The 23268-nt window shown below is 44.9% G+C and overlaps 1 protein-coding gene across 1 annotated transcript in view; it reads right to left on the reverse strand.

Annotated features, from left to right (window-relative positions):
- EHD4 (EH domain containing 4) overlaps positions 1 to 23268 on the reverse strand; it is a 76213-nt gene that overhangs the window by 49952 nt on the left and 2993 nt on the right. Inside the window, exon 2 of the mRNA XM_004056038.5 lies at positions 5702 to 5878. Coding sequence (XP_004056086.2) covers positions 5702 to 5878 — 177 coding nt within the window. The remainder of the gene's footprint in view (positions 1 to 5701; positions 5879 to 23268) is intronic.

A 23268-nucleotide genomic window follows, 5' to 3' on the forward strand; every position in this document is an offset into this window, starting at 1 on the left:
TCAAATCAGCCTGGCCAACACAGTGAAACTCTGTCTCTACTAAAAATACAAAAATTAGCCGGGTGTGGTGGTGAGCACCTGTAATCGCAGCTACTCGGGAGGCTGAGGCAGAGAATTGCTTGAACCCGGGAGGCAGAGTTTGCAGTGAGCCAAGATTGTGCCACTGCACTCCAGCATAGGTGACGGAGCAAGACTCCGCCTCCAAAAAAAAAGACCACGATGGTTTAGTGACCAGGGAACTACCACCCAGGGAACCACCACAAATCTTTTTTATTATTATTATTTTTTTAGAGACAAGGTCTCTCGCTATGTTGCCCAGGTTGGTCTCAAACTCCTGAGCTCAAGCGATCTGCCTGCCTCAGCCTCCCAAAGTGCTGGGATTATAGGTGTGAGCCACCATGGCTGGCCAACGAATCTTGAGGTTAAAGAATAATGGGGAAAGCTTCAGCAAGTTTATTATAGATAAATGAACCACATTACACATGCACAAGACAACCCAGTTATTCTCTCAGATTAAAAAAAAATTATTTTGCTGGTGAATCAAGAGTGATTCTTGGCAAGAGCCTGTTTTCCTTAATTTCTGCAGCTAAATTGGCTGGGGGAAGCCGCACATGCTTGGACTGATGCTGTGAACTTTAGTAAGTCAGTTTTTAAAAATTCCCCGTGGTACACAGTGACTATGAAATATTCAAAACTTGGCTAGGCACAGTGTCTCATGCCTGTAATCCCAGCACTCTGGGAGGCCAAGGCGGGTAGACTGCTTGGGCCCAGGAGTTCAAGACCAGCCTGGCCAATATGGCAAAACCCTGTCTTTACAAAAAATACAAAAATTAGCTGGGCATGGTGACACATGCCTGTCATCCCGGCAATCTGGAAGCTGAGGTGGGAGGATTGCTGGAGCAGAAGTTGAGGCTGCAGTGAGCTGTGATTGTGCCTCTGCACTCCAGCCTGGGCAACAGAGTGAGACTATATATATATATATATACACACACACATACACACACACATACATATACATAAATTTGGCCAGGCATGGTGGCTTATGCCTGTAATCCCAGCACTTTGGGAGGCCAAGGCAGGTGGATCACCTGAGGTCAGGAATTCAAGACCAGCCTTGCCAACATGGTGAAACCTCATCTCTACTAAAAATACAAAAAGTAGCCGGGCATGGAGGTGGGCACGTGTAATCCCAGCTACTCGGGAGGCTGAGGGAGGAGAATCACTTCAACCCGGGAGGCAGAGGTTGCAGTGAGCCGAGATTGCGCCGCTGCACTCCAGCCTGGGCAACAGAGCAAGACTCCATCTCAAAAAAAAAAATAAATAAATAAAATAAAATCAAAACTCAAAAGCTAAACTGAGTGAAGCCTCGCTTAATTACAAACACAGAAGTAACAAATGGAGTAGAAGGTCAATAATACACCTGCGTATTTCATGATGGGGGAATCACCATTCAAGCATAACACAGTGGTTGTTTATCATCACCATCATCAGGCCCAGCTAAAATGACCGAGCCCTGGAAGGGCTGTTCACATTCCTTCAGCTCAAAGGGAAGTTTCAAAATTTCAATTCCCAGGGCCAGTGATTCAAGTTATTTTTTAGAAAGAAACAGAGGCAATGAGGAAGTACATGAGATTAAGAATTTCTTCTGTGGAAGATAACAATTTAAAATAATACTGGATCCTAGACAAAAAATGTCTATAGCTATCTGAATTTGAAAATATACACATTACCATTTTTTAGAAAAGGAGACTGAGGAATAACATAACATCTTACTCAAAAGCAGACTGCAAGGGGAAATGTCAGACCCCAATGGCTGGCACTTCCCTGGCGTCTCAGAGGATCCAATGCTCTGGGTGCCCTTGGCTGTCTCCTCCTCTGTGAGGGGCAACTGTCTCCTGATAGCAACCTCTGGAATGTCAATAAGCACCTCCTCAGAGCTGCTCCCAGATGGGTCACTGAGGAATTCGTCGTGAGCACAGCAGTCTGCTGGAGTTTCAGAATGTCCCACTAAAGCCATTTCCATAGACCTCTGTGTGTTCTACACTAAACTCCTTTTATTGTTCAAGTATGGAATTTCTCTAATATAAACCTTTTTAGGAATTTATCTTCATTTCTCAGAAATGCACCATAGACCCCCTTGTCGCTCCTTAGAAGCCAGCCTGGGAGGCTGTGACTCGGGCTTTGCTGGTTTGCTTAATGGTGGAGGGTGTTGTCCCCCTCCAGGTATCACCTGGTACTTAACTCTTTTAAAGATGCCCCTGGGGGCAGATGCCCAAGCCAGCACTCCTTAAGGAGAAGGCCAGGTAATAACGATCTGTCACAGGGAGATTCTGGCGTGGCTGCTTGGGGGAGAAAGTTCTCCACAGAAAACAAGCAATTTTCTTTACTAGGTGTTACATTTTGACCTAGTTCCCAGAGAAGTATGCTACGTGAAAAGAGGTTTGCCTCTAGTACTAACCCTGTGCTGTTCCCAGACGGAAGCTATAATTATGTACACACATTTGAACGCCCTAACTAATTGACTCTTTCTTAAATAACTGCTGTGTGATGCAGTGGCGCTGTCCTGTGGATACTACTTAATGAGGCTGTTTACTCTTAAGTAGCTATGAGTTTACATGAGGCATGTCCCTTACATGTGAGCCTGACACACACTTGGCTAGAAGGACAGAAACTCCTCTTGGCCGATGCTGAGCAGAGGCATAGGGTGCCGGACAGGGGAGAAGGGGAACCCTGGATTCCAATCCCCTCTCTGCCTCTTCCTGATGGCCTCTCCCTGATGGCCTCTCCCTGAGCAAGTCATGTCTTGGCTTTCTGCCTTCTCATTTGTAGATTGGCAACAGTATTGTCTGTGTTATCAACCCCAAAAGAATAATGTACATGAAATTATGTAAGTGATGACTTGGGACATAATCACCGTCATCTTCATCATCATTACTGGAGGGCTACATTAGGAACAGCCTTACGAGTTAAATAGGGGGCACTGGGCAGTGATTCCCAGTCCAAACATCATACTATTGGTCAGCTGGCCTGGGTTCCAATCCCAGCACTGATCTCACTGGTGGAGTGACCCCCAGAAATTAAAGTAACCTCTTTATGCCTTGATTCTTCCCCCTCCATTGAGGATAACAGTAGCATCATGTCACAGGGGTTCTGTGAGGATTTAAAGCTAATACACAAGTCTAGAACAGAATCTGACACACAAATGCCATATAATTATTTGCTATTATTTTTCTATATGTTATTCTGGATTCAATTGACACTTGCTTTTATTATAAGGCATGGATTATTTTCAGCAAGTTTTAAATTCTGAGACACGAGCTTTGCCATTCAAAATCATTCCTAAAAATTTCTTTTCTGTACTCATCTGTCATGTGCTTGGGATTTGAGAAGAAAAAAACATTTTTTTTTTTTTTGTTAGGAAAGTAAATCATTTGCCAAAATAAAACAAGCCAATAACCACTCTTCCTGGTTTCTCCCTTGTGAATTCAGACTTCACAAAGTGGGAATTTGAAAAAACTGGCAGCTTATTTCATTAAGCCTTTGTTGGGCAAAAAGAGCCCCAGACAAAGGGCAGTGGCAATGAAACCAGAGGACCCCAGGGAAGCCTTCCACAGAGACAGATCCTGTGCCTTGAACTTTCTGGGGCCTCCTGTTCTGGTCTACTTCCCCTCCACCCTGGGCCACTCTGTCCTGAGAGATCTGGAGAGTTGACCCTCTGGGGTTCTCCCGCCCAGGGCTTAACTCCCTCTCCCACAATGAGACACTCTGGTGCCAACCAAGTCAGCTCTGGAGTTGAAGAGTAAACTCCTCCTAGAAAAGTCAGCCCTGCAGGTTGGAAAAAAATCACCTGGACAGTGTTCCTATCACCATCAGTAATAAGATGGAACTCCTCTGGGACTCCTTCCACATCACCTGCAGGTTTCTGTTCATCCCACTGCCAAGTTCCCTGGTTGCTTTCTTTGATTTGCAATAGGATCATCAAAAAGCCCCTAATGGAGAGTTCAGCTCCCCGGAGAGTTCCATCTTCCACAGAAGGCACCTGCGGAGGGGACTGGGTGGCCCTCAGCCGAGCCAGTGCACAGCATCCAGCACATCATTCATTCCACAGGCCACGTGAATGGTGCCCCTGGAGCTGCGCGATGAGGCGCTTCGGCCTTTGGGAGGACAGCAGCCAGCTGGGAGGATCCGTTCCTATTTTTAAAAACTTCTAGAAAGGAGATGTGGACTGTCAGCTCTAATGCTACTTCCTCTCCCTAAAGAGGCTCGGATGACCCTCCCTAGCTCTGTGCCTCCTACAACCCACTCCCCCAAATCAGCCACACGAAAGCTAGACCCAGGAAAGAGGGAAATAGAGGGGTGGGAGAGGGATGATAGGAAACCAGAGAAAAGCATTACACAAAGGCAAGGGGTAGCAAATAGGAGGTGCAGGAGGGAGGAAGGAAGGCAGATCCAGTGGGAAAGGGCAGAGTTGTAGCCAGGGGTACCAGCTGGCCTGTCTTCCCCACCCCAGCAGCTCTCAGTTCCATTGGGAACTCTAATGAAAGGTTATGGGAGGAGTACAAATAAAACACATCTCCAAGTGAGGCAGAACCTCAGTGATCCCACAACTTTACATCTATAAAATAATGACCATGTAGGCTGGGTGTGGTGGCTCACATCTGTAATCCCAGCACTTTGGGAAGCCGAGGCGGGTGGATCACCTGAGGTCAGGAGTTTGAGACCAGCTTGGCCAACATGGTGAAACCCTGTCTGTACTAAAAATACGAAAATTAGCTGGGTGTGGTGGTGGGTGCCTGTAATCCCAGCTACTTGGGAGGCTGAGGCAGGAGAATTGCTTGAACCTGGGAGGCGGAGGTTGCAGTGAGCGGAGATCATGCCACTGCACTCCAGCCTGGGAAACAGAATGAGACTCTATCTTCCCCCAGCAAAAAAAAAAAAAAAAAAAAAAAAACAAAAAAACGACCACGTAAGAACATCAGCTTTTCATGTTTTTCACTCTGTTTCCCTGGCCCTGCTCTGATGAATAAGGAAACAGCTCAAAGCTGGGAGTGAGAAGCAAAAGGGACAGCCAGGGAGGTGAGGGGTCCTGTTCTGGAGTCAGCGGGTAAAACCCGAGTGTCCGGTGAAGGTTAGGGGTCCTCTGGGCTAAGCTCTCTGACTGCAGAAGCCCAGCGCACCATGCCTGAGAGGTGTCTGTCTAACCAGTGCTTAACATTGCCAGTGACGAGGAGCTCACTGCCTCATAAGGCAACCTAATCCATTTCTGTGCAGCTCAAATTATTAGAAATTTGTTCCTTATACTGTAAGCATTTTTATTTTTTAACTTTTAAAATTTTTTGCAGAGACAGGGTCTCACTTCGTTGTCCAAGCTGGTCTCAAACTCCTGGCTTCGAACAATCCTTTTGCCTCAGCCTCCCAAAGTGCTGGATTACAAGCACGAGCCACATACCTGGCCCTGTGCAGCCTTCTAATGTCCAATCCTGGGCCTTAGCTCTGCCCTCTCAAGTTACCCAGAATAGGCATAAATGATTATTTCCTATGATAGTCTTTCAAATATCTTAATATGATAAACATATTTTGTATGACTTCTAGAGCAGAGATTCTTTGTTCTTCTGTTTTTGAACCTTTATATGTAACTGGCAGTAATTCAAAGAAAAGGTTTAAACAGCCTGACCGAAGACGGCAGCTTGCTGGTCCTTACCGATTCAGGAAAGCGTTTCCAAAGCGACTGAGCTTTCTAAACGGCTTTTTGGGGTCCACGACTAAAGCATTCCCTGGGGTGCTGCCCTCAGTCTCTCCGTACATCACGGCGATGAAGGAGTCTGTGGTGGGCTCCGGACCAATCCTCATGCCTGGGAAATCCTGCTCCAGTAGGTATCTGGGAGAGGGAAGAAGAAGAGAAAGCTTAGCATCTTATCACAAAGTAAGAGGCCAGAAAGCTGCCTGGGATTACCAATTTTTTTACATAATCATTTAAAAACGTAGAAACATAACCCCCAAGAAAAGCACGCAATCCTCCTCTGCATTTCTGTTGATGCAACAGATGCTACCCCAAGGGAAGTGTACCGTGCTGGCTCCTGGGCATCCTGGAAGCTCTGTTCAGGCTCAGCTCCCTTAGGGGAGCCTCCCTGACCTGCATGTGGGGACACCTCTTTTGTGGTCCCTGGGCACCCTGTGCCTGCTGCCAGCGTGGTGCTCAGCATGTGTACTACAATTACTTGTTTATGGGCCCTGCAAGGTGTCTGAGCTGATGAGGGCAGACTCATGTCCCAACCATGCCAGGAGGATGATCTTCGCCTTATAAGCCTTGAAGGGGCTCAAGGGAAAAAACCTGCACAGCCTTCTGCAGCTCCCCATTCCTGCAACTAACAATCCATTTGGTCCTAAACTATTTCTTTGTTTCTAAAAAGTTTTGACTGATTCTAATGTAAGCCCACAATCTGTGACTATTTCCAGGGAAAGAGAGAAAGTGCTGAATTCTATCAAATGCTAAATACAATTTTTCCATCTTTAAAAGAATGAGAAATTAAGCCACCATTTAGACGTATGTTTTCTATGTAAATAAAACTGAAAAAAAAATTTTTTTTTGAGACTGGGTCTTGCTCTGTTGCCCAGGCTGGCTGGAGTGCAGTGGTGCAATCTCAGCTCACTGCTGCCTCGACCTCCTGGGCTCCAACAATCCTCCTGCCTCAGCCTCCCAAGTAGCTGGGACTACAGACACATGCCACCATGCCTAGCTAATTTTTTGTAGAAACAGGGTTTCACCATGTTGCCCAGGCTGGTTTTGAATGCCTGGGCTCAAGCTATCCCCTCGCCTTGGCCTCCCAAAGTACTGGGATTACAGGCATGAGCCACCGCACCTGGCCTAAAACTGAAATTGTTTAGCAACCTTAACGGGCTATATTCTAAACCTTTAATTGATGTCATTGCTAGTTTTCACTTCATCCAAAGTTTCTACGTTTCTGTGAAGTTGTGGCACATCAGAATAGATACACCATTAAAATATGTCTCCTAAATTTACAGTAAATCTATCTGATGATACCTTTTATCTCTAAATTTAGAGAAAAAATCTGCTAATAGCACACGGCATTTACTGAGTGCTCGCTATATTCCTGGTACGGCACTGAGCCTTCTATATTGTTTCACTTCATGCTCTGAGGTGGATGATGACATTACCCTCGTTTTATTTACAGGTGGGAAAACTGGGGCATCAGAGAGGCCAAGCGGCTTGCCCAAGGTCACACAGTGGACATTCGAGTGGAAATGGAATGCAAGCATTCAGACTCCAGAACTTGCACTGTCTTCAGAAATGGCCTTAAGTTAGTGGTTTGCTCAGGGGTGAAGAGCAAAGCAACGTTCAGGGCCTCATCCCAGGGTGTGGCACTTGGCATGAGGGACGAGGACCCCCATTTCCTCTCAGCTGAGGGGAAGAGCTCTCCACAACGTCCCCCTGCACGGTCCTCTGGCTACCCTGACAACAAGGGCCAGCTCTCCCTACTCTCCCTGGAGTAAAGCTGGGCTCAGGAGGTGCTACCGTTTCAAAATGTGTTCAGATTTAATTTTTAAAATATCTTCAAAAGTTTCTCCATCAAAACCTTTGTGTCCCTAATAGCCTAGAAATGTTCGTGTTGATCAATTCTTACACATTCCACACAAATCTGAGAAATGCTGGTAAAAGTTACTGTGAGGGATGCCCACTCTGTGAAACTCCAGCCTCTGTGGAGTGGATGCAGAGTGTGTGGACTCCATATACCCATGGGAATGTGGAATTTAGGTTTTACAGCCCCTCTGGGATCTCAAGGGTGAAGTCATTCAGCAGCGAGGCTGGAATTCAAAGCCAGATCACACTCTTGCCTCCACTCACGTCCAGTTTGATTTTTACGCCCTGTGGCCTGGATGGGGCTATGTCTGGAGGCTGGTAGGAGAGACCGAGGGAGGGGAGACTGCTGGGGAGGGAGGGGCTTGGGAGAACAGCAGCCAGTGTCGCCCAGCTCCCTGCAGCACACACAGTTTGCAATTCACGAAAATGTGAGGTGCAGGAGTGGGTTTGAAGCTTGACAGGCACTTTGCTCCAGAATCAGTGCTAACAACAATGGTGGGCTGGCCAAGATGGCCTACAAAAGGTCACACACACTGATTAAAGGGATGAACCAGACGAGAACTGCAGCGTGTGCTTTTTGGGGAAGAGCTTGGTGTGGAGCTCCACCTTGGGTGGCTCGCGGCAACACGGCCCCTTCTCGGCACCTTCACCAAGCCTGGCCAGGAGGAGGCCCTCCAGATTCCGGACCAGGGAGGTGAGCATACGGATATCGTAGTTAAGCAGTGAGTCCCCAGCTGGACAATCACTCACACAGCACAGGTGTTGAAATCAGACATCACTGTTGAGGAGTGCCTGAATTACTTTCTGATGTTTCATTTCTGTACAAGTACAGCAAATCCCACTACTTTTGAAATAACAGGGGTTTCAAGGAAAAATATAAATGAAAAAATTGTTTAAAGAAGAGCAGATGTTTCCTACTTTCAAGTTTATATTGTAATCGAAGCCAGAGTTTTCTAAGTAGCGACCCTACCAGACAGAACTTTAACAATAAATTATTTTTAAAGTGTGCTTCAAATGTGAAATAATTTGAAGTCAAAGGTGTCCCCCTTTGACTGTGACCTTGGTAAATCAATCTCTGGATCTCAGACACAGAGGAAGAACTAGAATTAGGAAGAATTACTGTATTATAAAGCTTGCTTGCATTATCAATTTGTTTGGTGATACTTTCTCTCACAGATAATACAAAGTTAACATTCAATGTTCAATTTCACTATCAAAGAAATACCAGTAAAGACAGAGCATATTAACAAATTTTTGAAAACTCGGAATCATCAATGCTGGCAAGGGTCCTGTGAGATAAACACCCTTATATATGTTGGTGGGGGAATAAGTTGGTCTAACTTCACTAAAAAGCAATTTGACACTATGTGTTAGAAGCCTTTAAAATGGGGGTCTTGCTGGGAGCGGTGGCTCGTGCCTGTAATCCCAGCATTTTGGGAGACCGCAGTGGGAGGATCGCTTGGCCTAGGAGTTCGAGACTAGCCTGGGCAACATGGAGAAACCCCATCTCTACAAAACATATAAAAATTAGCCAGGTGTGGTGGCATGCACCTGTAGTCCCAGCTGCTTAAGAGGCTGGGGTGGGAGGGTCGCTTGAGCCCAGGGAGGTTAAAGCTGCAGTGAGCTGTGACCATGTCACTGCACTCCAGCCTAGGTGACAGAGTGAGACCCTGTCTCTAAATAAATAAAGAAAAAATAAACTCAAATGGGGATCTTGCGGAGTTGACCTCTAACAGCTCGTGCTGGTGTTATTTGAGGGCCTGTTTCCTCTCCTCTCTTGGGCTGTCATTTCCTGCAGGGCATGGTCTATATACTCAGTACTTTAGAAACCTGGAGTCTGGTAGGAATGATTTGATTCAGCCTCTTATCTTTACAAGCGACAAGACTCAGGGTTAGTGCAGGAACATGGCTTGTTGCTGGTCAAACTCACAGGGTGGCCACACAGGATCCAGAACCTGCAGCCCCTTTCTCCTGGCCCCAGACTTCTGCTCTTACACCAGGCACAGCACCATCACCCTGGGGTCCTACACTGCCCCCAGCTCCCTAGTGCTCTAAGCAGGACCTGGCAGATCCCTGACTTTACATATGACACTCTAAGCTGATTGCCCTGAAGAAGATTTTTCACTGGGGGACTGCAGAAACTCAGATTCATTTATGTTACACTGCTGGGTAGACAGGTACATGTCAGTGCAGTGAGGGAACTCGGAACAACCAAGACACCAAGTATCTGACATGGAAAAAGGGAGAATGAAGTGATGGATCCACACACAGCAAGCTGGAAGGGAAGAGTCTGAGCTGATGCTGAGGCGCAATGTGCATAAATGGGTCAATCACACAGCCACACGGGATAGACAGCCTGATCAACTGTGTTAGACATTTCTCACGGTGGGAGTGCCTCAGAGGCTTTCCCAAAGCTACAAGTTTCAGGGACTCTAGTATTATCTGCAATAACAACAATTCAAAGGAACAAGAGGACACAGGAAGACCACCGTGATTCAGAGCTGATTAGCCCCTCCACAGGCATCCTGTGCTTTGGAGACTTGATTTTTGTCCTTGGCTCCACTTTGCTCCCCCTTTCCTGTGTTCTCGGAGAGGCCTGCCAATTCCAGCAATGATTGCTCCAAGGTTCTCGAGCCAAGCCAGCCACATAAAAAGGTATGGACATTTGGATTCCAAGCAGCTGGGCGGAAGGGATGGTGGGGTGGATGGGAGACCTGACATCCCCTTGTCCTGGTCCGATGAGGTCCCCAGTTCAGACTCATCCAAGTGGCTCTGGGGCACCCCGGCTGCCAGCATTCAGCCCAAGCTCACAGAGCTACTTTGATGCAAGAGTATATATGGATGGTGTCTTCTTTTTTTCATTGCTTAGGCTAGAATTTTTTTTTTCACTTCATAGAAGTGAATGTCATTTATGACAAGGGGAAGAAAAAAAACTCTCAAGATATTGAAAACAGAGATACTCTCAATATGTCCAAGCACCATCTTCTCAACGATGAGCTTAAGAATGAATAAAAACCAAACAAATCTAAGTGGCACATTATTCAAACAAATGCTGGAGTAGTGGGCAAAGCGTTACACTTTAAATAAATATACCTAATGTTTGAGGACTCGTTATGTGCTAAAGTCTTTACATGAATAGTCTTATTTCATCCTAACTACCTTACGGGCAGGTACTATTTCTATCCCTATTTTACAGATGAGGAAACTAAGGCTCAAATAGGTTAAGTGGTTTATTAAGATGAAGGAGTTCTTACTAGTCTTATGAGGACACCACCCACCCTAAATCAGAGCCTGAGAGGCCGACGGGTTCCACTGGGAATGTTTACAGGAACATGTCCTGTGAATCATAACAAATACACAAATGTAAGATTTTAAAAATAATACGGCACATATATTTTGAGTGTTGTATGAGCATTATTTTTAAATTCTCAAGCCAAATCTAAAGAAATGGTTTGTGTGGGCTGGGCGTGGTGGCTCACGCCTGTAATCCCAGCACTTTGGGAGGCTGAGACGGGCAGATCACGAGGTCAGGAGATCGAGACCATCCTGGCTAACACGGTGAAACCCCGTCTCTACTAAAAATACAAAAATAAAATTAGCCAGGCATGGTGGCGGGCGCCTGTAGTCCCAGCTACTCGGGAGGCTGAGGCAGGAGAATGGCGTGAACCCGGGAGGCTGAGCTTGCAGTGAGCCGAGATCGCGCCACTGCACTCCAGCCTGGGTGACAGAGCAAGACTTTGTCTCAAAAAAAAAAGGAAAGGTTTGTGTGATGATAAACGAGATCTTAAAATATGTTTGTGCATACCTTGGCATCTGTGCATGGAGTTTGGGGGTTCAATTCATTGCTATTGCCTGAAACATTTTTAAAATAAGTTTTGGAAAGTTTCATGTAATATATTTTTCTTGAGAATACTTACTTGATCCACTATTTCACTAGGAGAGGGATGAAAAGGAAGAGTTACTACTTCTACTCTGATTTGATTTGAGCCTGGAAAGATGTTTTAAGAGCAGTTTCTGGCCGGGCACGGTGGCTCACACCTGTAATCCCAGCACTTTGAGAGGCCGAGGTGGATGGATCATGTGAGGTCAGGAGTTCAAGGCCACCCTGTAGCCAACACGGTGAAACCCCGTCTCTACTAAAAGCACAAAAATTAGCCGGGCGTGGTGGTGCGCACCTGTAATCCCAGCTACTCAGGAGGATGAGGCAGGAGAATCGCTTGAACCTGGGAGGTGGAGGTTGCAGTGAGCCAAAATTGCACCACTGCATTCCAGACTGGATGAGACTCCATCTCAAAAAAAAAAAAAAAGAGCAGTTTCTATTGTTTAATCTATCCTTGTGTTTCACACCAGGAAAAATAAGTGGGAGAATCAAGCATTTATTACTTCCAAAGTCTTACAAGATAGGCCAAGATATATAAATATTTCCTAGCAAAACAGTATGACCTGCACTATCACTGCTTCTAGATACTAACAAATGACAGGTTACTCTGAAACCGTACTGTACAGTTTATAATGCATTTCACACATTCAGCTTATTTCATCCTCACTGCCATGGGAGCAGGTATTTTTATTCCTAGCTTATAGAGGAGAAAACTGCTTATGCCAAGTTAAATAGCTTACAGGAGACCACATTAATACCGGGTAATGACTACTTTTAACATTTTGATGTATTTCCATCCCATCATTTTTCAGTAAATGTAATTTTCCTCTATAAAATTGAGATTAAAGTTAAACAATTTTGCATCTTGATTTTTCACCATTAGTTTTTCCTCATACCATTAAAAATTCTTTGAAAACATGATTTTTAATGGCTGCATACTATTCTAAGTTGAATATGTATCAATTTAGTTTGTCATTTCCTGTTAGGCATTTAAATAGCTTTCCATTTTTTGCTGTTATAAATAACGCTGAGATAAACATCCCTGAACAAACATCTCATCTACTTAAAAAAGTCTCCTTTGAATTACTGAAAAACAAAGTTAGGCTGATCTTCACTTACATTTTTTTTTTTTTTTGAGACGGAGTCTTGCTTTGTCACCCAGGCTGGAGTGCAGTGGCATGATCTCAGCTCACTGCAACCTCTGCCTCCTGGGTTCAAGTGATTCTCCTGCCTCAGCCTCCCAAGTAGCTGGGATTACAGGCGTTCGCCACACACTGGGCTAATTTTTGTATTTTTAGTAGAGACGGGGTTTTACCATGTTGTCCAGGCTGGTCTCAAACTCCTGACCTCAGGTGATCTGCCCGCCTCAGCCTTCCAAATGCTGGGATTAGAGGTGTGAGCCACCGCGCCAGCCTCACTTACATTTTAAATGTGAAAACTAAGTTTTATTTTCATTTTTCCTTTAGTTAAATCATTGACATGTTATCACCAGGACTGTTTGTTCAGATGATGTCACCTTTGAAACTGCTGTGCCTACTAAGGGAATGGACATTAGGTCATTGAACCAATAAACTGGAATTTGCTGGGTAAAACTTCGCATCTCAGGCTATTTTTCCAGCTATGGATGGGATTTATACTCCTCAGGGCTGAGATGTGCTTGAAAGCACACTGCTGTCTACCCACTGCCATTACCTGTAATGCTCCACTCCACCTTCCATGCTGTTTTGGGAGAAGGGTGAAAGAAAGGGAGGGGAAGTTCACTAGAATCAAATCAGTTTCTTACAGTCCTATTTGTTCTTCCAGTCTTTCAGTCATGCAATGAATATTTATTGAGTATTTTTGATGTTGTAACTTGTAATTTAGGAGTATGACAACGGACTTTAGGTTGTAAACTCTTTGATCTGGGAGTACTGTAAATTGTCATGAGGAGGTTATGGAACACAGCATATCCCAAAGTTACTTGACTATGGAACCCTTTTATTTTCTTTGAACACGTACGAATGATCTCCCACAACTGCATTCCACAGAACATAGGTTAAAGGAAAAGGCTAAAAGGCATCTAACAAACTCCATATCCATTTTGTTTTTTTCTCCAAATAGAATCATTTAAATGAAATCCTTTTAAAACTAGTAATAGATAATTTCTTAATGCAATTAATTTATAGATAAGAAGCCACCAGCTGACATAATCTCTTAAGGTGAAATAACATAGGCAATACCATTAAGATTAGAAGCTTGATATGAATGCCTACTTCCTGGTATTATGAAATATGGAACAGAAGGGGAGACAAAGTAATCATGAAGGTAACTGATACAGTTATCTATCTAGAAAACATAAGAGAATCTACTGACAAGCTGTCAGAATAACTTGAGTCAAATGACCAGATATAAAACAAAAATGCACAACTCAGTAGCTTCCTTACATATCAGCAATACCCCGCCAAAAAAAATAAAAGAAATAAAAAGCCCATTCATAAGAGCAACAGGGCATAAAATACCTAATACATTAATAAGAGCTCCATAGGACCTGTATGAGTAAATCAATCACTTTTCCAAGAAGGTCTGCATTAAAGCAATGGTGAGCTGCTGCTTGGGAAGAGCAAATACAAAAATGTAACTCAGAGACAGAATGCAGTTCCAGGACAAATGGATCCCAGTGGGATTTTTTGTTTGTTTGTTTTGAAGAACCTAACTAAGAAAGTTCTTCTCAAAGAATGACAGAAAATGAGAATTGATAGCATTTGAAAAATAAAGAGTAATGAGCGCAGAAGTGTCTTGAGCTAAAATTATTAAAAAGTATTTCAAAGTGACAATATTTAAGATGGTATGGTGTTGGCATAAGAATTTACAAACAGAATAACACGAGACAAAGGTCCTAACAGACTCAATATAGTATTTAATAACTTAGGGTATGAGGAAGCCTCATGTGACAGCAGAAAAAGGTAGATTTAATAATAGTGTTAGAAAATGACAAAAGACAAAAAAAAAAAACCCACAACAATATAATTGAGACAGATTTTACTTCCAGGTGGGTTAAAAAGTTAAATATTTAAAAAGTAATCCTATTTTAAAAAGAGCGCCCAGCCAGCCGCCCCGTCCGGGAGGGAGGTGGGGGGCAGCCCCCGCCCGGCCAGCCACCCCGTCTGGGAGGGAGGTGGGGGGCAGCCCACGCCCGGCCAGCCGCCCCGTCCGGGAGGGAGGTGGGGGACAGCCCCCGCCCGGCCGCCGCCCCGTCTGGGAGGTCGGGGGCACCTCTGCCCGGCCACCCTGTCTGGGAAGTGAGGGACCCCTCTGCCCGGCCGCCACCCCGTCTGGGAGGTGTACCCAACAGCTCATTGAGAACGGGCCATGATGACGATGGCGGTTTTGTCTAATAGAAAAGGGGGAAATGTGGGGAAAAGAAAGATCAGATTGTTACTGTGTCTGTGTAGAAAGAAGTAGACATAGGAGACTCCATTTTGTTTTGTACTAAGAAAAATTCTTCTGCCTTGGGATGCTGTTAATCTATGACCTTACCCCCAACCCCGTGCTCTCTGAAACATGTGCTGTGTCCACTAAGGGTTAAATGGATTAAGGGCGGTGCAAGATGTGCTTTGTTAAATAGATGCTTGAAGGCAGCATACTCCTTAAGAGTCATCACCACTCCCTAATCTCAAGTACCCAGGGACACAAACACTGCGGAAGGCCGCAGGGTCCTCTGCCTAGGAAAACCAGAGACCCTTGTTCACATGTTTATCTGCTGACCTTCCCCCTCCACTATTGTCCTATGACCCTGCCAAATCCCCCTCTCTGAGAAACACCCAAGAATGATCAATAAATACTAAAAAAAAAAAAAAAAAAGAAAAAGAGGTAGGGCACGGTGGCTCACGCCTGTAATCCCAGCCCTTTGGGGAGCCGAGACGGGCAGATCACTTGAGGTCAGGTGTTCGAGACCAGCCTGGTTAACATGGCAAAACCTTGTCTCTACTAAAAAATGCAAAAATTAGCCAGGCGTGGTGGCCCATGCCTGTAATCCCAGCTACTTGGGAGGTTGAGGCACAAGAATCGCTTGAACTGGAAGGTGGAGGTTGCAGTGAGCCGAGAACGTGCTACTGCACTCCAGTGTGGGTGGACAGAGTGAGAGCCTATTTCAAAAAAAAAAAAAAGAATATGAGTGAACATTTCCTGAGTCTTAAGATAAACAAGGATTTTCTAACCAAAAAATAAAAGATATTATAAAAAAGGAAAAATTGTTAGATTTGATCACAAATATTAAATATATCTGCATGGAAAAATTATTACAAAAATTACAAGGCACATTTCAAACTGGAAAAACACTTTTATAACTGTGACAAAGGATTGATATCTGTTACTGAGAAAAACATTTACATTTATTTATAAGAACAAGACCAGGGCCAGGCTCGGTGGCTCACGCCTATAATCCCCGCATTTTGGGAGGCCGAGGCAGGTGGATCATGAAGTCAGGAGATTGAGACCATCCTGGCTAATACAGTGAAACCCCATCTCTTCTAAAAATGCAAAAAATTAGCCGGGAGTGGTGATGGGCGCCTGTAGTCCCAGCCACTCCAGAGGCTGAGGCAGGAGAATGGCGTGAACCCAGGAGGCAGAGCTTGCAGTGAGCTGAGATCGCGCCACTGCACTCCAGCCTGGGTGACAGAGCGAGACTCCATCTCAAAAAAAAAAAAAAAAAAAAAAGAACAAGACCAACACTTCAAATGAAAATTGGACAAAGTTCACAGACAATTCAGACAATTCACAAAGTAATATGGAAGACAATTATACATTTTATAAGTTCATCGTCACTAGTAAGAAATAAACAAATTAAAATAATTCTGTTCTGGCTGAGTGCCCCATGGCTCACGCCTATAATCCCAGCACTTTGGACTTTGGGAGGCCAAGGTGTGAGGATCGCTTGAGCCCAGGAGTTTGAGACCAGCCTAGACAGCACAGCGAGATCCCATCTCTACAAAAAATGAAAAAATTGGCTGGGTGTGGTGGTGCAAAGTACCTGTAGTCCCAGCTACTCCAGAGGCTGAGGTGGGAGGATTGCTTGAGCCCAGGAGTTTGAGGCTGCAGTGAGCTATGATGGCATCACTGCACTCCAGCCTGGGCAACAGAGCAAGACCCTATCTAAAACACTTTTTTTCCCTATCAAATTAATTTTAATTAGTTTTACTGGCAGTTTGGTGAATTACTGATCCTCATATTTCTGGTGGGAGTCTAATTTGGAATAACTTTCCTAAAAAAGAAAGATAGATACATAGATTTAGGAATATATATAAGCTGAAAATATATATATATTTTGAGACAAGGCCTCACTCCGTTGCCCAGACTGGAGTTCAGTGGTGCAATCTCGGCTTACTGCAGCCTCAACTACCTGGGCTCAAGTGATCCTCCCACCTCAGCCTCCCAGGTAACTGGGACTACAGGCATGCACCACCATGTCCGGCTAATTTTTGTATTTTTTTTTAGAGATGGGGCTCACCATGTTGCCCAGGCTGATCTTGAACTCCTGGAGTCAAGTGATTTGTCCACCTTGGCCTCCCAAAGTGCTGGGATTACAGGTGTGAGCTGCTGCGCCCAGCCTATTATCTACATTTTTTGAGGCACTAATTTATGCTTAGGCTATTCTAAGAAAAAAACTAGAAATACAAAGATTTATGGCCAAAAATGTTCAGTTCATTGCAACATTATGTATAACAGCATAAAAACAGAAACAACTTAAATGTCCAACCTGTACTATAGATTATGATGTAGTCATTGAAGTTATTTTTGAAGACTATATAATGACATAAGAAAATGCTCATCATATCATATTAAGCAAAAAAGAACCCCATTTATTAAATTATATTTACATAATCCTCAGTTTTGTAAGCATGAATTCTATGTCTTCATCTAAGTCACTGACAGAAATGTGAACAGATGGGGTTTGGAATGGATGGAAGGTTCAGCAAAGTCAGCCTCCCTTTTCTGGGTTGAGGCTAACCCTCTTCCATTCCTCCATTAACTGAACCTTCATCTGGCAATGGTTCCCAAATGTTTCCTAGGGGAGGGCACATAAGAATTACTGTGAGAGATGGTTTAGAAAAACAAAAACAGATTTTGGAGCCTGACCCACAGAGATTTCGACTTAGGAGGTCTGAGGTGGGGCCCTGGAATCCGTGTCAAAAGGCCTCCAAGTGATTCTGATGCACAGCCACGTGCAGAAGGAACCACGGCCTTCTGGTTCGAGGTTTTGAAAAGGACATTGAACACCTTTTGTAAGTCAGCTTCTGAATGTGAGTTAGGGAAGATAATGTCAAGATGGAAAAAACCTTCCCCCTCCTACATTTCTCCAAATACTCTGTTGCTGCTTGTCAGGTGGATGATGTGACAACTGGCCCAGCAGCTGGCCTGCAGCGCCTCCCTGCTCGGACTGCAGCTGCCAGCGCTCCCCTGCCCACCCCCTGCCCCACCTACTCACCTCCTGCCTACCCCCACCACCTCACCCAGCCCCGCCTACCCTGCAGCTCCCTGCCCTGCTCTTCAGGACTTTTGCTCCAAGTCTTGCCTCCTCTTTGTCTTCTGAGATGCCAGCTGCTCCCTCTCCATGGCTTCCCTTCTGTCCACTTTTCATTCTGCTGAGGTTGTGCTCGTCTTTACCCAAACCCCTGTGATGCTTGTGCCCAGGCCTCCTTCCCCCAGGCCTAGCTGCTGAGAATTTGACGCCTCACATCCCACTCATTCCTCAACCCGCGCCATCTGGCTTCCTTCACCACCACTCATAGGCACACCTCTTGGCAAGGTCACCTGGCTCCCAAAGGCTAATCTACTGGTTCTGTTTCAGTCCTTTTCCTGGAAGCATCTGACACTACTGACCACCACCTCTCTCCCTGGCTTTTGTAGGGGTCATCGTTGCTTTACTCGCCTCGTATCCCCTTTTCTTGGTAGCAGCATCCTCAGGAGCTGCCTTCCCCAGCTCTCAGGCCACGTGGTTGGGGCTGACCTCCCCACTCCCCACATTTCATGCCCCTGCCCCTAAGGATTGGTTCAGGGATGGGCATATGGCCAGGGTCAAACCAATGAGACTCAAGCCTGAGACTTTTACTGGGGCTGCTGAGCCAGCAGAATTCGAGGCTGGAAATGGAGGTGGCCGCCTGCCCACCCCTGAGAAGGAACACAACATGAGGAGGGCCACAGAGCCAACAGAGTCCTGGTGTGTCTCCTGCAGTCCCGGGCCAAGCCTGAAGCTTGCACATCCTGGTCTGATGGGTTTCAGGAAAACGTTCTTATCTTTTTATCTAAGCTAGCTTTGGTTGGATTTCTGTCACTTGCAACCTAAAGAGATCTGAGACAGCACTGAGCCACTACCCTCCCAGGCAATTACCCACCTCTTTGGTACTTTCCCTGGAGGGTCTCCACAAGCTCTGCTTCCTCTCACTTAAGAGTCCTGTGCAAGGACTTCTACTTCCCAGATGCTGGCTACTAAATGCTGACACTCCCAAGTCAACAGACCAGCCCAGATATCCCCCTGAGCTCCAGACCCATGTCTTACCCCTCATGGACATCGCCACCTTGGTGTCCACTCAAACATGACAGGTCTAAATCTAAACTTATCATTATGCCCCATCCTTCCTCTTCTTGGATCCCCATCTCAGTGAACAGCTGTACTCCCCAGTTACCCCAGAAACCGGGGCCTCATGGGTGACACCTCCCCACCCTCACTCCCTGGCCCTCTTTGGGCAGCTAATTCTCTGCTCATTCCTCAGGGCTCAGCTTTTAGGCTGCATTCTCAGGGAGGCAGCCTTTTCCAACCTGCAAGCCTGAATGAGGGGGTCCCTCCTATGCCCCCAGCCACCCTGTGTTTCTAGTGTCACAGCCCTTGTCACTCAGAGCTGTGGCCTGTTGACTCTCTTCTGTGATGGCTGGCCCCAACCCTGAAATCAAGATCATTTGAATAAATGAACACTAGCATCTGTAGGTGTGATCTTATATTGTATATTGAAAATATAGTCTAATTTTCTGTAAAAATTAAATATCTCAATATTTTAGAGAGATCTGTAAAGGGTATAGTATTTGGAACAGAAGACTGATTTTCAGGAGCCCCAGTATCTGGATGAGTGTGAGAACCACTAAATAGGACCCATAGTTTTTCTGTGTGAGATTTTATTTTTTAAAAAATAGACGAACCAGGCTGCCTATTAGTGAATGCCTTCACTTCCCTTTTCCTTAATTACTGAGTCTAGAAACTTATCAAGGGAATGAAGCAGGCCTTTGTTCCTATTCAGAATCCATTTCCCTGCTTTTTTGAAAATGAGAACATCTGCCTGCTTCCAGTGTTCCAATACTTTTCATATTCTTCACAATTTCTTAAAAGTCACCAAATACAGTTCTTTGAGCAGAAATGCAAGTTCTTTCATCCATGTGTCCGGCCAGAGATTTCCTGAACCTCGCCTGTGGCAGGCCCTGGGAGAGCTCCTCAGTCTGTGGTTTTAATCCCCTCTTGAACACAGCTGGGCTCCTTTCTGCCATCTCTGGGGCATTTTCTTTGAGGAAAAGGAGGAAGCTGAGTAGTTCTGCTTTCTGTTAATATTGCAGCAAGAGCCCAAGAGTGGGCCGATCACTTCCTGATTCTTGTTCTTGTTCTAATCATACTTTAAAAGGCTTTTTAATGTCCAAGGCACTTTGACCTTCTCAGCCCACTCCAGCTTCTTGATCCTTCATACCGCCCATAAACCTTGTCTGCACCCTTGCACGTGCACCCCTGCCCCTTTTTTTCCCTATTAAATGCTATAGTTAAATGTTAATATCTAAAGCTTTTAAACACAATTACGGTATCAAGCATTTTATTAAAAATTTTTATCATACTTTGATTTTACCAACTTGAGTGTTATGAACAATGAACATGTTTATACATTGACAAGAATACTCATACAGGGATTGTGGGATGGCTACTTTCACTCCCTTTTCCCTCATCTTTACTCCTTTTTTTTTTTTTTTTTTGTAGAGATGGGGTCTCACTATGTTGCCCAGGGTGGTCTTGAACTCCTGAGCTCAAGCGATCCACCTACCTCAGTCTCCCAAAGTGTTAGGATTACAGGTGTGAGCCACTGCACCTGGCCCCTCATCTTTACTCTTTAGTTCCTTTGCCCTTGGGTTCTTCTAGCTTATTTCTACTTTGTTTTCTTTCTGGCATCCATTTCTATTTTAAATTATTACACATAGATGCAGTAATTACTTGGCTGGTGCTAGTTGCAGAATCATGAAAATTAAATCATAGGATGCTTAGTGTTGAAAGACTGAATTGTTTTGGTTTTTTATTGATATATAATTCATATACCAGAAAATTTATTCTTTTACAGGGTGCACTCTTTTAGTATATTCACAAAGTTGTGCAACCAATATCATTATCCAATTTCAGAACATTTTCATCACATCAAAGAGAAACTCCATGCCCACTAACAGTCATTCTCTATTTCGTTTGCATGTGGCTATCCAGTTGTCCTAGCACCATTTGTTGAACTATAGTTTCCCCCATTGTTCTAATAGTTTTTAAGTGGTTTCTTAGGATTCTCTACATAGAAGATCATGTCATCTGCAAAGAGTTTTACTTTTTTCTCTCCAGTCTGGGAGTTTATTTCTTTTCTTGCCTTATTTCCCTGCTCTCTATCCTTTTAAAGCCTATATAGTTTCTTGAGTGACTTCCCTTTTTCCTCATTAGAATAAGTTTTCTGGGGAGAGGGAACAGAGTATACGAAGGGAGAAAGTGGAGCTCTTAAAAATGTGTAGTTTGGGACGGGGCGCGGTGGCTCACGCCTGTAATCCCAGCACTTTGGGAGGCCAAGGCGGGCAAATCACCTGAGGTCGGGAGTTCCAGACCAGCCTGACCAACATGGAAAAACCCCATCTCTACTAAAAATACAAAATTAGCCAGGCGTGGTGGCACATGCCTGTAATCCCAGCTACTCGGGAGGCTGAGGCAGGAGAACTGCTTGAACCCGGGAGGGGGAGGTTGCGGTGAGCCGAGATCATGCCATGGCACTCCAGCCTGGGCAACAACAGTGAAACTCTGTCTCAAAAAAAAAAAAAAAAAATTGTGTAGTTTGAATTCACTTCAAATGGACTTCATACTTTTTCAGTGGAAATGTCTTCCTTCACAGCACCTGGGGCCAGGGATTTTCTGGAGGAATCTTTGAAATCTGTTTTCCTCAAGTTTTGGACACAAGCCTGGGTGAGCTCCATATCCATCCTTCCTCGGCTAGTACACAGTCTAAGATGACACGGTCACTTGCCCCCATGCCCATCTCCCCTCCTTCTCTGGCCAATTCTTTATTGCCAGTCAAAGGCAGAAGAGCCAACAGCAATAAGAGAAGATTCCCACCATGTCAGCACAGGTTCTGTGTCATCAGTGACCTCTTGGAATGTGCAGGAAGCCAGGGAGATAAGAATCTATGGCTGTGTAGATTAGGTACACCCCACAGCCAAGTATGAGCTTCTAGTGCCCGATCGCTAGAAGCAAACAACCCAGACCGCTAACCAGGCTCTAACTAAGGCAGGATCCAGGATGCTCAGCACCCTGGGCCAACCCTTCCGCTCAAGATGAATCCATGGTTCATTTAGAGTGTCTGGGGTGATATTTAATTCCAAGTTCACAAGTCTCCAGGGTAGCTGCCCTTTTGTTTGGGGATTTCCTCCCGGGTGCTAAATCACTTCCTCCTAGCTCCAATCTGAAAAGCAATTCAGGTCTCCTGTGGCCTCACCAAGCTTCCTGCCCACACTGATTTTCTTCTAACCTCACTGGTCTACCTTGTGTACATCACCTAACAACAAAGCCACTTAGCTCAAGGAAAGCCTCAAAAACAAATGGCTTCCTAATAAGGTGATTCCTCCCTCACCCTAGGGTGGCCCACAGCTCCAGCACCTGCTGAGAGGTGGCCAATTTGGATGAGGTAGCTGCCAAGAATCAAATCTCAGAACCCTTCATAAAACTGCGCTTAGTTATTCCACAAATTTCTCCAAATAATGAAACAGAGAGAAGGGTGAGAATATAATGAGAGAGAAATCTGGAAAAATACAAAAGATAAATTCATGTTCCTGTGAGTTGTGTTCATCTTCCTGGGAGTTGATAATCAGGCTGGCTAGCTATCCAGTCTATGGGAGCAGAGAGAGGGCTGCATTATCTCCAGGTTGGCACAGCATCTAGCAGGGGCTCCCTGATGACACCTGGGCACAACAAGGACCTCACAGCAAAGACAAACAGGAGGAAATGCCTAGGGTGCGGGGACACGCCACCACTAAATTACAAAAATATACGCCTTTCTTCTTTGTATGTTTCAACAGTACGGCTTCCCACTCTTGTACCACTTGGCCATAACACTTTATTATCCCTAGTACCTAAAAACTAGTCAGTATTACTGAGACCTTAAATGTGACATTTGTCATCTTTCAAGGTGCCAGTTACTGTAATACAGCTATGGTTCATTTTGAGTGTCTGGGTGACGGTGACATATTTAATTCTATTTTTGTCTTGTCCATAAGCACCAAATAAAGCAATTTTGAAATTACTTTCTTCACACTCAATTTATTGTCTAGAACGACATTTCAATACACAGTATATTTGTTTTGTGGAATTCATTCGCAGTGTATCTGGAGGCCTGGATTTAACATATTTCCTGTAGTGATAGCTACTCTATTTGTAGGAACTATTTAGGTCACTGGAGTGGAGAAAAAGAGGTCGCTACTTAACAGAAATGGCATGTATCCAAATATAGATGCAGTTTTCTGAACACCTGTTGAACATCAAATGATG

Source organism: Gorilla gorilla, chromosome 16, assembly GCF_029281585.2.
Source record: "Gorilla gorilla gorilla isolate KB3781 chromosome 16, NHGRI_mGorGor1-v2.1_pri, whole genome shotgun sequence".
Taxonomy (NCBI): Eukaryota; Metazoa; Chordata; class Mammalia; order Primates; family Hominidae; genus Gorilla; species Gorilla gorilla.